The sequence below is a fragment of the Patiria miniata genome, unplaced genomic scaffold (genome assembly GCF_015706575.1).
Source record: "Patiria miniata isolate m_02_andy unplaced genomic scaffold, ASM1570657v1 HiC_scaffold_29, whole genome shotgun sequence".
NCBI classification, from domain to species: domain Eukaryota; kingdom Metazoa; phylum Echinodermata; class Asteroidea; order Valvatida; family Asterinidae; genus Patiria; species Patiria miniata.
Window position 1 is genome coordinate 18,395,856 of NW_024037068.1, and position 15,799 is coordinate 18,411,654.

At 39.5% G+C, this 15,799-nt stretch overlaps 1 protein-coding gene across 2 annotated transcripts in view; it reads left to right on the forward strand.

Annotated features, from left to right (window-relative positions):
- The window catches only part of LOC119736305 (fibrillin-1-like), a 43,313-nt gene extending 34,730 nt beyond the window's left edge, over positions 1 to 8,583 (forward strand). The window contains exons 17-22 of one of the 2 annotated variants that reach the window (XM_038210348.1): positions 1,090 to 1,230; positions 2,214 to 2,257; positions 3,517 to 3,607; positions 4,279 to 4,335; positions 6,169 to 6,323; positions 8,039 to 8,583. In XM_038210348.1, coding sequence (XP_038066276.1) covers positions 1,090 to 1,230; positions 2,214 to 2,257; positions 3,517 to 3,607; positions 4,279 to 4,335; positions 6,169 to 6,323; positions 8,039 to 8,044 — 494 coding nt within the window. In that variant the 3' untranslated portion in view covers positions 8,045 to 8,583. Of the gene's footprint in view, positions 1 to 1,089; positions 1,231 to 2,213; positions 2,258 to 3,516; positions 3,608 to 4,278; positions 4,336 to 6,168; positions 6,960 to 8,038 lie in introns of those variants that run through there. The other variant, XM_038210347.1, reaches the window with a different exon arrangement.
- Positions 8,584 to 15,799: the final 7,216 nt, after the last annotated feature.

Genomic DNA, 15,799 nt, shown 5'->3' on the forward strand with positions numbered 1-15,799 from the left:
TTGTACTCATACTCGGAAGGAGGTACTCATACTCATACTCATGACAGTTAGTACCTGTAGTCGTACTGATACTCTTGCTAATGTTCTCTCGCAATAATTTAAATATGTGAGCAATTCCACACCATTGGGCCCAAAAGTGTGATATTTGAGAATATCCTCACCTTCAAATGATATAACTGGTTTTGTATTTTAGAAAATATAGTGGATATTTTTTGTAAACGAACAGACTGGACATTGGTCACAAAATGGCTGTCCCTGTTCGTACGTAACCCTACTCACATATTTTCTATTGATAACAATGTAAAATGGCTTAATAATGTCACTGAAAGTGCCTATTAGAAACTGATTTTGTCCTAAGCACCCTTTTCCTAGCAGTGTGTCTGTCCACGTTACATACGTATCACACAGAAAAGATGCCTGTTATTTTCTCAAATAAAAAAGATATCATCTTTTGTCTCGTCTTGTCCTAGTCACTTTCAACTTTAGCAAGGTATAGGAAAAAACTAAAAGAAAACACTGGCTCATGTTTTACTCTTTATATGCAACGTCCATACAGTTATCTAATTGGCCCATAAGTGTGGAATTGCCGACGTATGCAAGAGCTACATGTACATAGAGGAGAAGAAGCAGCCCTTCATGCGTTTGTGTGAAAGAAAAAAGCCCGCTTCAAGGCCCCCCAAAAAAGTCTCCGGTTTCTGGTATGGAGCTTGCCCAAAAAGTGGTGCGGCGACGTGGCTTTTTTTTTTTTTTTTACCTGTTTTTTTTTCTTCAAATGTCGGCTGATGACTGCAAATGGTGCCCGACTAAACTTAGTGCAAATATATGGGAGTCCAGAGAGGCCACCTAAAGCTTATTCTCGACCATAACCCCATCTAAAAACACATTAAAATTTTGCAGCAGCAGGATTCCAGTCAAACCAGTAAGTTTTGCGGTTTTGAGACATCACCTTTCGTTAAAAAAAAAACTTGTTCATTTTGCCGACGCGCATGGCTACGGCGACGCGCGCGCATACCAGAAACCGGAGACTTTTCTTTTTTGGCCCAAAGTATTATTTCTTATTACATGTATGTTTGCAACTGAAATGTGTAGACGTGAACGAGTGTCATGATGAAACAGCCCTGTGCAACCATCTGTGTATGAACAACGTTGGCAACTACTCCTGCACATGTGTGGAGGGCTTCATGCTGGATCCAGACGGCTACACGTGCCGCATGCGTATGGGCCTCTACGGTGAGTGCTAGGCCAAATTTAAAAAAAACATGTTTAGCATCCCCGCCACTTCCTAATTTTTGGAGGCCGCCGCTTTTAAAAAAAAAAAATTTTAATACGAAAATATGATACATTTTAAACAGTGCCATCATTCTGGCCTCTTTGTCTGTTGCATCTAGCCCATATAAAGCTGGCGGCCATCTTGAAAATAGCCTGTTCAGGCAGCCATTGGAGTTCTACCAACGCTGATCAGTAACATCATGTTTTATAAATGTCTGATTCTGGTAGATACAATGTAAGAATGATTTTCATCATATTGTCCCCGGTTGCGGACACAGAATGTTCACCCTTGATCTTTTTGATCGAAACAGTTAAACCCCTGCGGTCAGTCTATGGAACACCTTAGCTGTAAATTATATTACTTGCTTTGTCAAATTCATTTGCAAAATTCATCATTCCATGCGGCAAATTTATGATCATTCCATTCAGCAAATGTATCATTCCATTCGGCAAATTTGTCCTTCCAACTAATCAACAGAGGCAAATTCATCATTCCATTTATAGCAATTTCATCATTCCATTCAACAGATTTCTAATTCTCTTTGGCAATTTATCATTCCTACACACAGCAAAAACGTCATTCCATCGGGAAAATTCATCATTGTACACATGGCAAATTCATCGTTTCATTGGGCAAATTCATCACTCTATTCGGCCAATTCGGCACTCCACTCCACAAAAATTCCCAAAATTGACTGACGTTATTAGCTGAATAGATTAACAATTTCACCGAATGGGAAGATGAATCTGCCAAATGGCACAATGAGTGTGACAAAGTAAGTGTGCCTTTCTATGGCAGCCATCATGACTTGCCAATTACCATTCTCTAATCTCCATTTTCATTTGAGAATGAAAATCATGATCCAGTCACTACCTGTTAAAGCTTAACCTTTGAGGATGACACCAGGACAAATTTCCCTCTGATTTTTTTCCTTTTATCGCAGAGGCCTACTCAGCGCTTTCACTGGAGGAGGGACTCGATGAACCGGTATGGAATCCTCAAAAAAAAATGTTTGTTTACTAGAGGTGTGGATTGGAACCGGGTACCTGAGTACCCGACAGTTGGTGTCAGGAACCGGTTCCAGATTATGGGAACAGGTTCCCGTAACCAACTTAACAAATTACTAAGAAACTTCATAGACAATGAAAAAAAGAAATATTTTGAATGCCATTTGTCGAGAATTTTCAATATGAAAACCAGGCTACATGAAAAGCCAAAACAGAAGTCCAGTTTATGTGCATTTTAAGGCCCCACAGATGACACTCGCAAAACTTTTCGACGCCCTTTGGATGCCCTTTGGACGCCCTTTGGATGCCCTTTGGATGCCCTTTGGATGCCCTTTGGACGCCCTTTGGATGCCCTTTGGACGCCCTTTGGACGCCCTTTGGACGCCCTTTGGACGCCCTTTGGACGCCCTTTGGACGCCCTTTGGACGCCCTTTGGACGCCCTTTGGACGCCCTTTGGACGCCCTTTGGACACCCTTTGGACGCCCTTTGGACGCCCTTTGGACGGCTGACCAGCGTTGGAAAAATACAATTTTTCTTGAAAATCTCAGCACACCAGGCGCCACAATTTTACAGGATGCTTTAGACTGCCATTCTCTAACAATCAAGTCAGGTATTTTGTGATAATTGGATCATTTCGTTTTGTGATGTTTGCAAATGTATCTTCCCTTTTATAGGTATTAAAGGGAATATACAACATTTGCAAACATCGAAAAACAAAACATCCAAATTTTTACCAAATACCTTACTAGGATGTTGGTAAATGACAGTCTAAAGCATCCTGTAAAATTATGGCACCTAGTGTGAAGTCATTTCAAGAAAAGTGGTATTTTTGTATAAATTTCCAACGGTGGTCAGCCGACCACCGTTGGAAAACCTAACTATTTTTCAACTACTGCTCTAAATTTACCATTTAGTTTCAGTCCAAATTTTGTTTGCTATTGGTTACATATTTATGAACGTCTGCAGGCCAGCTAGACTGGTTCCCTTACCTTACAACTTTCCGGCATCTATAAATTGATCCATTTCATCTTTAGTGGGGTCAGGGAACCAGACTACTTGAACATTTTTGGTTTTTCTTGGTTTTTCCAGCATTTTCGAACACAAAACTTCAAACATGTCAGTGTAACAGTATTTGATCTATTATACTAACCCCTCAAATAGTTCATTTCTTACAATTACAGCAAAAGCCAATGATGTACATTCCCTTTAACAAAATAATTTGTTGCTTTCTGTTCCAGATGGAAATGTCGTCGTCCATGAGTGTGTCATCGCAAGGCTGGCTGTTCCCGCTTGGCATGGTCTGTGGTATTGCCATCATTGCTATCACAGGTAAGAATCAACATGGATGAAAAATCTATTCTGCGATTTACTTGACCATGTTGACTAATCCAGACGCATCGTCGCGTCAGTGCAACAGGGTCGTATCTCCTAAATTGGCATGAACGACACAAAACGCGAGTTTTGGAATGTCGAAAGGTCGTATCTCGCTTAAAATAACCCGGATGTACACACAAAGTCAGTGGACGTCGAGATACGACCTTGTTTCACGGAGCGTATTCGCGCAAGATACGACTTTGTTGCAGAATGGCGTAATGAATGCAAAACGTGAGTTTTAGAATGTCAAAAGGTCGTATCTCGCTTCAAATAACCCAATAATTTGAAATTGTAGGCTAATAATTCAATCACTGTTGAAATTTTGGCCGATTTTTTGGGGATTCAGTGTCGAACTTTTTGTATTGCTAAAGTAAAGGAATCTATTTTCTTGAAGCGCGGGGAATGCAACGTTAAACCTTGAGTGTTATTTCACGTGCAGCCATCTGCATGAATTTGAACCGTGCCCGGTGACAAATTTTGTTCTTCAGAGACAAATAGTGATTGTTGAACCACAAATGAAAAAAAAAGAAGTGTTTTGATGGCCGCATGTGTATCTAACTTTGCAAGAAACAATGAACAGAAACATCCTTTAAAGATTTATTCTTAAATACTATTCTATGTTGAAGTTGTCGGGAGGAACAAGTCTGAACGATTCCGACACGGGACAGACGTGCCACTGAACGGTGAGCATTTTCATAGAATTTACGTAGAGCGCCCTCACTGAGGACAGGTCTTTGTTCCTCTGTGACGGCAAGAATGGAAATCTTTTACTTTCATTGACACTGACTTGAAACGTCAAAGCCTATTACACGTACTTGAGCTAGTGTTAAAGGGAAAAATACAACATTTGCAAACATCAGAAAATAAAACTACCAAATCATTTTGAAATACCTTGCTGGACTGTTAGTGAATGACAGTGTAAAGCATCCAGTAAAATCATGGCACCTGGTATACTGTCATTTTCAAGAAAAGTGGTATATTTGTATCAATTTCCAACGCTGATCGGCAGACCAGCGTTGGAAAAAAACTGGCTTTTTTTCAAATACTGGCCCCAATTAACCATCGCTCTTGTTTGCAATCGATTACACACCTATGAACGGGTACAAGCCAGCTAGACTGGTTCCCTGACCTTACAATTCCCCAGTGTATGTAAACTGCTCTGTTTCTTCTTATATGGAGTCAGGGAACCAGACTTCAGGAAAATGATTGTTTTTCTTGGTTTTTATAGCATTTTCGAACCCAAAACCTCAAAAAAGTCAGTGTAACTATATTTGCTATATATTTCCAACCCCCCAGTTCCATCCATTTCTGAAAATTACAGCAAAAGCAAATGATGTATATTCCCTTTAATTGGCTCTGGCTTTGAAAGGCTGTTGCAGTCATGACAGGAAAATTCACATCCAGTTCTTGTGGAGTGGATGTTGTATCTGCTAATTATCAATACAATTTGCCTGAAATTTTTCAATTCCCTACCTCAGGATGTTAGAAATTAAGTTAATTCTTCTAGAATTGTTTTTGTCAAACATATCAAGGAATTTTATTTGTCAAAATATGCAAATTTTGTGTGTAGGAAACCCAATTGCTATTCATTTCTTCAATCAGCGAGGCAGTATTTAGTCTAATTTTTGTAGACATTTATTATCATTTAGATTGTCCTCTTGATACACCTTTCCTATACTATAATTACTTTTTGTATATTGAAATGCTATGTGACCATAATGATGATTGTTGACGACAGTTTTGGGTGCTCCGATTACAGAAGGCTAGTCCTTCTCTGGATGGCACCCCCATTCATACTTCAATTCTGCTTATTATTTGACTACATTTATTTATATTAAACTATGTAAACTGTTGCTTATGTATGTACATGTATGAATGGAAATAAAACAAACAACCAAACACCCCAACAAACTCACCGTAAGGATTTTATCACACAAATAATATTACGTGGTTGCTAGAGGGATTGTTGTTTGGCTAGGATTTTGAGGGTCAACAGCTAGAGGTACCTCAAAGGGGCACTCACAGTGTTATCTGGCTATGTTTCAACATACGGTTTCAAGAAGGAACTTGATTATTTTAGTGCCGAAAAAATAATTCAAATATGAAGCAAATGAGTCTTTTGTTTTAGAGCTCAATTCCACAGCGGAGAGATGTATTAACTCTCCTGTGGTTTGACCATTCAAAACACCTCAAAATCTGGGTTCTGGCAAATAGGAGGACAAAAATGCAGGACCTTTTAAAATCCTCCAGAATTTATTGTTACTGCACTACCACACCTTTCAATTCCTTTCGAAAGGTATTGAAAGGCAACTAACTGAATTTGCCCACAGAGTTGCTTCACCTTCCGAAACCTTTCGAAAAGTTTCAAAGTTCCAGCACTATTTCACCTTTCAAAACCCTTTTAGTCAGGCAAACTTAAAATGTTTTGAAAGGTCTGATAATTCTCTGCCAACTGCACTGGGCATAGCAGGGTTGATTTAAGCGCAAGTCTGTGTCATTTTGGTTTTTCTTTTCAGCGATGCGTTCGCTTCAGCGTCGCGTGACACGTAGCCGCTCCAGTGGAGGTGGCCAATCCAACGTCTACATGGCGACTCCCAGCCGAGAGCCGGGCGGCGGGGCAGCAGATCCCATGAATGATGACGCCGTCTACACCCCTAACACCGTAGGCCAGGTACGTGGTACTAGGGTCCTGGCAGGGTCGGTAGTGGCAGACGACATCGATGTGTACCAGGTACCGACTGCCTTACACTCAGTCAGTGGCACGCTGGAATCAGTTCCCAAAGAACCTGTCCCGAGTGCGGCGGTGGTAGATGACGAACCGCATTATCTGTTTGAGGAATTCGGGGCGCCAGAATCCAAACCGAATAACGAAGGCACGGAGCTTTATGAAAGCTACGAAATTCCACCGGCAGCCGTGGACAACGAAGACCTGTACTTAGAAATGATGGGGTGATAGGGCAGCGCGGCATTACGTAAGCTGGCGACAAAACTCTTTTCAGTAGCACGTGCGTTTTAATCGTTTGCTACGTGTTTCATTGGTTGCTACGTGTTTGGTTCAGCAATCCCGACTCATCAAGAACTGTTCAGTTTTGTGAAAATTGGTCCGGGAACAAGATAAAGAGATTTCAGAAGTTCCTGAATGTCTTTAATAGAATGTCCTTCATAGTTTCTGACATCCATGTGCACCTTGTGTTCAGTATCTTTGGAATTGATCACCACTGTTGATACTATTTTCATAAATCTTGTTGTTGACGATATTATTTTCAACAAGAAAGGTGTGCGTTCTTTAAGCAAAACGAAAACAATTCATACACATCCCTATGTGATTTGTTTTCGTTTTGCTGCACCTTTTTGTGATCCGTGGACAGAACTTTAAAACGGTGGTTGTGTTTAAAATTCCGTAACTTGAAAATTACATGAGTGGTTTGAATGATTCTTGTACTTAAAGAAAGCTTATGAATTGGGCTTTCATGTCCTAGATTTTGAAAGTGCTACATGCTGGGGCGGATTGCAATAACGCGGTCTAAGTCGGCTGGCTAAACCAGTCCGATTTTAGCCTGCTATTGCTCTTAGACGGTCTTGGTTAAGACACCAAACTTAGCCCATTGCAATAAGCTGGTCTTTACAAAGCCCGCTTAGAGTAATGATTCACAAACAAACATTCCATAGTTACGAGCAAGTACCGGAGAGACTGCACACATTTTTTTGTAGGTTTGTGTGATTCAAATCATACGAAATCAAATCTGTCAATTCCAAGATTTTATGTTGAGAGAATATTGCATTTGCAGTACAACTCGGTGTCATTAAAAAAAATTCTAGAAGATTCCTTCTATCCTGGAGAATCCTCCCTCCAAGCAGTATTCTCTTCTTTTTTCTTTTTTAAGATTATCACACACTGATCATCAACTGAAAAAAACATGTTAGGAAAGAATAATTCAACACACCAGTGAATTCCAAAAATCCCAACTATAGACCATTTTAAGCCAGCCCTACCCAGGCTAACTATTTTAAGACTGTCTTAATACTTATACCATGTCATTGCAATGGTCTAACTTATAGACTGACTGACAGCCAGAACTTTTAGACCGTCTAATGCGCATAGACAGCTTTAAGACCGGTTATTGCAATCCACCCCAGAACTTCACTAAAACAAGGGTCGTGACTTTTGGGTTTCTTCTTTTTTTTTTACTCATCATGTATAAGGTGGTGTAGAAACTTGATGGAAATGAAAATCCACTTTTTGCCATTGGCATGGAGACTTGATTTATTGCCTGCATTGTCATTACATCAATTTTACAAATCATCGTAGATCTACGTCAATAGATCTGGGTGCGAACAAAAATTGCGAACAATCACAGTCTTAGTTCAGCTTTTGATCCGTTTCAGATGTGAATTTGATGGCCATAGCATCGGTATGGTTTCGCCTGTCAATAACGCCGGCGTAGGTATGTAACGTCTTTCTATAGTGACTAATTTTTTAATCGTCTTTCTACTGAGCCATATAACGCATGTGCTTTCGCATTGTATGTTACGCAGTGTACTTTACAGCCATAATTGTTGAATGTTATTAGCAAAGTCTGTGACATTGTGCTTGTGCTTTGGTAGTTTGCTCATATGTTTGTATCTCATTGTACCAAATAATGCTCATTTAATATTTCAGTGGAGTATTCTCATGGCAATGGGTGACGGCAATTCGGTTTTTCCAACTGCGCGTTCACTCATCAAGATTTCACAATGTTTCCTTTCCGGATAAACAGTTCATCACGTGTAAAAAATTACAGCCGGTACCAACAATATGGGAGAGGTATAACTGAAATGAAACTCCAAACATTTAGGGCGGAACCAGAATCAAATTTCCAGGGGAGGGGCGAGAATGCTCGAGTATTTTAGTTTTGTAGCTGTTGGCCTGCGAGGGAAATTCGCAACATTTTAATATAAAAAAAAATAGATAAACAAAAAAATCTTTTATTAACCCCCCCCCCCCCCCGCCCCCGACTCCAAAAATAATTGCTTATTCTCAAGTGCGAATGAAGGTTTCTATCTTTTTATTGAATGCATCAAACATGCAGATTTGGTTACCGATTCACCATAGATGTACCATTTATGAGAGGCCTTTTTTTTTGAGGAGGGGGGGGGGGGGGAGTGGGGTGGGGGGCCAAATAGAGGGGGCCAAATGAACATCATCAGATCGTGATCTGCTCTGGCGCAGTTGGAATGCCGAACTGGCTCATGCGCGATAGTGCAAAGAATACAACAGAAACTCAGTATTGCTTAGATAGTAATTACTTTACAGTGGCCTTGTGCATTTTACTTTTTTTTGCTATTTATTCACTGGCATGTCATTTCACATGTTTAAAGTTATGGACACATTTTGCAAACAGTCAAAAATGAAACTGTGAACAATCATGAAACATCCTAATAGATTTTAAGTAAATAACGTGATCAAGCATCCTGCAAAATCGTTGCGCCTAGCATGCTGTCATTTTTGAGAAAAAAAGGAATTTCCATCATTTCCTTGCGATGGTCAGGACCAAGCCATCGCGCTTTCAAAGGAAAACTATGCTTTCAGCAGGAAAACTGAAGAAGCATTTTCAGTTTTCTCAAAAAAATGTCTACTGAGCTGAAAGTTTTACAGGTTAGTTTTTTTTAATAACCTGCTTCAGATTTATTGAATTGTCGAATTGGCAACACATTTTTTTTTTTTTGGCAAACAGTGTCCATAACCTTTAGAGATCCAATCAATGTTTTGCTTCTTGACCTGAACATGAAATATGTATCTTTTTTGTGTATTGATGGTCATGTACTCAGAGAGATAGGCCACATTTCGTTACCCAGGGTATGCCCGAACAGTTAAAAACTGGTTTCCATTGGGGCCCTGCATGCATTATAAAAAATAAAAATAAAATTAGACAAGGTTAAATTCACAAGGAGAAGGATGGTCAAGTTATACGATTATTGATTGTTTTAATTACATCAATTAATATAAAATGCGAAATTTTCATATTGACTTGAAATTTGCTAGCTTTAAAATGTAATGATCTATCACGATACTGTGATTGTAGAGTATCTTCGCAAGGCTTGTCAATCAATAGTTTAAATTGGTATAGTTGGATAGAATTATATTAACTTGAAAAAATAATGAATATATACATGTAGGATTTGTTTCAAGACTTTGGACTCTGTTCAAAAGTACTATCACGTTATGCCGCCTTTCCAGCCGTAAGGTTCATACTCAGCGCGCAAGTGAATGCGAACGGGAATTTATGAAGTCATGACAAGTTTTTGCGCTACAAATTTGCAAAAGTGGACACTTTTCATCTGTTGCGAATTTTATAGCGAATGTTTCGGGACGTCAAATTTCCCGCCCGTTTGCATTCGTACTTATCGTGCAGAGTATGAACCTTCAGGGCCGGTGTCATTTGAAATTTGGACTCCTGTGAAATCTGGTTGCTTTTACCTTATATGGAATGTAACCCTGACCCGTGACTTAGCAACTGGTCTATTTCTGTCCACTGACCGAGGCATGGGCAAAACAACCATGAGCCCGTTTTTCATGAGAGTTCATATTTCACACCACACCAGTTCATACTTCACACGAATTTCTGTGCAAAGCAAATTCGTCAGAGTAACAGCAAATGTCACAATGAAACTTTGTTTACGTCCTGAAATTTGTTTCACCTTCGCGTGAAGTGTGAACCAGGCCTTTACGCCAGGCGCCTACATGAGGACGCGGCAGGTCCGTACACACAAATGTTGTGCATTCTGCGTATCATTTGCATGTGAAAGGGCTTGCGCTAATACATGGTGATTTCCGCACATTCAAGAGTCTATAAGGGTAAATTGTAAAGACTTTTTTCGTGTCGTATAACCAGAATTGCCCAACTTGCCACCTTACAGTAATTACATAGTGTGTTTGCAATAGGCTACATCTGACATGTCCGACAAAAACTATTTTATCTTTTTCTTTTGGGCAACTTATAGCATTATGATGCCTTTTATAAAGCCAGTCATGAAATGGTGTACACGAACCTCTTCAAATGGCTAGAAAAGACCTAATGTTTTCAAAGGTCTATTTTGATGGTGAAAAACATACATCCACAGTAAAACTTTTTAAAGCGCTCCAAATTTGTTAAGCTGGTGTAACTGTCCACACCGGTATGCGGATCTTTTGAGGTAAAAAGAGTGGATAATTGAGCACGTTTACCATCACTGGCTCAGTGGTCCGCCGGGCTTGACTTGCCGGTGAACGGGCGCCCTCTGCTGCACAGTCAGGCACGTTTTGGCTAGGGTTGTGTCAGAGGAACCAAAAACATTCTTTCGCCGGTGGGGTATGGGGAGCAGGGGGTATGGCGGGAGGGGGGGGGGGGGCAGGAGCAGGAGATTCTGACTGTCATTACTAAGAGGACTGTAGATTTAAGCTCTCTGTGTTGTCTAACAAAAATTACCAAGATCATTTTCAACCACAGGTTTTTATAAGAAGCAAATAAAGAGTGAAACTGTTTGTTTCTACTTTTAGTTGAAAGTTTTGGCCTAAAAAAATGCCTTAAGTTGCATGCTTAATTTCATGTTAAAAAAACTGAAATGCGTATTTCCAAATACTTGTAATTTCCTTATTGAAATATTATGGTTTAAAAGTTTTTATAATGCACTTAATATTTAACGATTTTTAAAAAATTAGTTTTTCTTGTTGAAGTTGGTTCTAGTTTTGAATATTTAAAAATGCATGCAAGACATATGGTGTACGTGTAGCTTTAAGATGTATGTTTTATTGTGTATCATGGTAATCATTGGATCATCATAAGGAGACATTCCCATAGACTTGTTCACAAGCAAAAACCATCTCATAAATCCATTTGAAAATACTCCCCGAACTTTTTAATACCATCCTCGACCCAAGCAATCGTTTAAAGCAACATGCAAATAAAAATTTGATCTGGTCGTTAAAATACAAAGGGACATTCAAATGTCTCTCAAATGCCCAGTGACTTCCTAATGTCAAAGAATTTACTACAATTCTACAAAGTGTGTCTCCGAAGACAAAAGAATTTTCGTAGGAATACCATCATGTTTTTGCTTGAATATGTGGCAAACTGCAGTTTTGCCTTTTACAATGTGGTGGTTTGTAGAACAAGATTGACTTATTAGTATTTGTAGTCAAGTTTCGGTCGCTACGAGAGTTTCACTTTGACGAAAAACCAAATTTGGTGAATTGTTCTGGTTGTAGGAATTTCTAGGATCATTTGCTTTTCATGCATTTTGTTTGTTTCTAATAATAACACCACTCAAAATCCAAAGAACAATGTTCAAAACGTAAGCCGTTAAACATTTGGAAAAAGATGTTTTTTTTTTTTTTTTTTACAAAAATAAACATTAAAGATTGAATAATTAGGAGGGGAAAAAATGCATTTTTATTATTTAAGTGCAAGTGATGCAGTTTTAAGTGAAATGGTTAACATCTACATGTATATAAACATATACATTGTATGCAGAAATGAACAAGGGCCCCATGGAAAATGGGTTTTACTCATCGATTCAATGACAATGAAAGTACAAGGGTGTCTTTCTCATGTGCATCACAGTGGACCAAAGACTTGTCCATAGTGAGGGTGCTCTAATGCATGGGGTCTATATAAGTTGGGATTTTATCCACCCTCATTGGTATATAGCGTAAGACTAAATGTGCGAAGAGTAATTGATAAACATGTACTTGGAGATAACAGACAGAGCATGTATGTCAGTGCAAACAGCTTTAATAAATAAATACTGCAATTGGAAAAAAAAACTTCTCATGAGTCTTATTATGTTTGTGCTTGTCTACATGTGTGTACATGTGATGCGATCAGGCTAAATGAGTCATTTGTCAGGAATTTTCATTTGGAGATACAGGCCAAAATAGGGCCACTTCATCACATCACTTCATTACATCTCTTGGTGTTCCCACTTCCATAATTTTTGAACTAAAGATGGTATCAGCATGCGGTTTTCACAGCAGTAATGCTGAGATTGTGCTCTTTCCAAATCTGTAATAAAAACACAAATTGACCAGGGTCGACAAACGACTCAGTTAGCTTGATCGCATCACATATGCGCAACAAAGTTGCGTGGCTTATCATACGTTTTTTTTTAAAACAAATCTGAAGTGAGTAAGATTTGAGGCTTTGCATGGTGGAGATACTAAATAATGAAAGGTTTGCGGAAACACCATGTGCGAATAATCTCTCAACTAAGAGAATGGTTCTGAAAAGAACCAGAGGTATAAGCTCGACGTTCCGGTCAGTACGCTCTGACCGTCTTCAGGAGCTCTGGTTAGTATGCTCTGACCGTCTTCACTCTCCTGAAGACGGTCAGAGCATACTGACCAGAACGTCGAGCTTATATCTCTGGTTCTTTTCAGAACCATTCTCTTAGTTGAGAGATTATTCGCACATGGTGTTTCCGCAAACCTTTCATTATTTAAATCTGAAGTGATTGTATTGCGCGACACAAAACGTCACATACTATTTTCACTGGCAACTGTGAGATAATTTCAAAAATCGTGTGATGTGTGGGTACGGTTGGAAACGTGCAAGTCTGTGACATGTCTGAGCGTGACATGTCTGCGCAAGAAAGTCGTTGCCACGAAATCGCGTATGTGTGTAATCCAATCGCCAACAGAACGATCCCTGACGTGTCTGACATGTGCACATGCGTATGACGCGCACCACTTGAAAGTACAAAGGTGCATGTGTTGTTGCACATGTTTGCTGGGGGCGTGGCCTGATGGATTCGTCAAATTTTGTAACGGGCTTATAAGCCAGCCAGAACAAATCGCAAACTGCCATCTGACCAATATGGTTATACACTTAAAGGGAAAATACAACATTTGCAAACATCAAAAAATAAAACTACCAAATCATTTTGAAATACCTTGCTGGACTGTTAGTGAATGACAGTGTAAATTACGCATCCTGTAAAGTCATGGCACCTGGTATATTGTCATTTTCAAGAAAAGTGGTATTTTTGTATCAATTTCCAACACTGGTCGGCCGACCAGCGTTGAAAAAAAAATGGCTTTTTTTCAAATACTGGCCCCAATTGACCATCCCACTTGTTTGCAATCGATTACACACCTATGAACGGGTACAAGCCAGTTAGACTGGTTCCCTGACCTTACAATTCCCCAATGTATGTAAACTGCTCTGTTTCTTCTTATATGGAGTCAGGGAACCAGACTACAGGAAAATGATTGTTTTTCTTGGTTTTTTATAGCATTTTCGAACCCAAAACCTCAAAAAAGTCAGTGTAACTATATTTGCTATATATTTCCAACCCCCCCAATTCCATCCATTTCTGAAAATTACAGCAAAAGCAAATGATGTATATTCTCTTTAACAAACGGACACTGGGTAAAGGATTCCATTCGTATACAAAACACACTGATGCAGTCAAGTTTAGCTTCGTTGATGGTATATTTCATGAACTGTGACTAGTGCATAGTGAAGACAAGTTCTACATTAATGTGACTTATATTATGTACAAAACATAATGGAATTCTGAAGCCTCTTTTAAGTTTAATACTTGGTGCTGATGTCCTATTTGAATCGCCCCGAGACATGATGACGTCACGCTTTTAACAAGTGCACTTACTTATGGGAGCCAGTGCGGACGGGAGCCAGTGCGGACAAGAGCCACACGCTCACATAAGAAAGCGAACATGTAAACAAAGCGTGATATGTCATAATGTCTCAACCCTATTTCAATACAATGTATGGACCATAAACCCGACTGATTTGCTGTCAGAATAGGCTTCTACACTGTTGACGTCACACTTTGTTTGCTTAAGTGCGCTTTGGCCAAAAAAAAAAAAAAATACTCGGTCTCCGGTCAAACCAACGTTCGGGAATTGATGCGGCGACGCGTTTCTTTTTTTTTCTTTCTTTTTTTTTAGCTTGGATTGTACCGACAAGTAAGAGTACTGTTTTTGCTTTTTTTTGTGTCCTCACGTACATTGGTGTCCTCCATAATTTGCCTTGGTGCCCTCGATCATTTGCCTTGGTGCAATTTCCCATTCCTTGGTGCTCCTTGGTACAAAAATTTGAGGAGGTGCGGCAATAGAGGGCACTGTTGGAGCTACTGCGGAAATTTTTGGGGAAAAAAAAAGGATTGAAGCGCATGATTAAAATCGACGCGCGCGCTGACCAGAGACCAACTTTGGGGGGGGGGGGTGCCTTTTCTATGGGGCGACGAAACCGTGTTCCCCACCAAGCTCCCGTAAGAACGCACACAGAAAACAAAGCATGACGTCATCGGTACAGAGGCTTATACTGGTAGTTATCAAGTCAATCACAATTCAGTCATCACAAGTCAATCATAAGTCCTGCAGTCCCAAGTCCAATCACAATCTACAGTCGACTCTCGTTAGTACAAACTCTGTTAATACAAATTTCTGGTTATAACAAACATAAAGCCTTGGTCTCGACTGTGCATTTATGTGCACGATGAATGGGACTGATGTTCCTCTTAATACAAAATTCTGATATAACAAACAATTTGGCTAGGTCCGAAGGAGTTTGTTATAACGAGACTCGACTGTATTCAAATGAACTTTGCCAAGTTTCTTAGTAAATTGACTGGTGATGGATTTAACTACAAGTATTGCTTTCAATTTCAAATGATATCAGAGTATACATGGACAACTTTATATCAGACAAAATCCACATGATTAAGATTTTGGTCAATGTGGCCTAAGCATTATGACAACTGGGATGGAGGGGGCCACATTTTGCAAAAAAATCGGAATAAAATAGTTTATCGTTTAAACAGTACATACAAATTGAATATTCGTTGGCAAAAAAATTCACGGGGTAAATGATCTTTAACATCGGGCGACGTTGCAGCACATATTTGGTCATTATACATGTACATCGCCTTTGATCCTTACAAGGCAGGAATGTTTCAATGAACAGTTCAACAAAATGTGTGCGTTATTTCATAGCACAGTATAGTAATGTATAAGAAAATGTAAATGCAATGATTTATAGAAAAATCCCCCATTCTAATTTATTGCATAGTGATAGCACCCTCTGTAAACAGAGGGTGCTCTTCAAATGGCTTGGAAAAACAGGCACAAAAAGCCTTTGATTTAGTATCCAAGGGAGGGAAAGCATG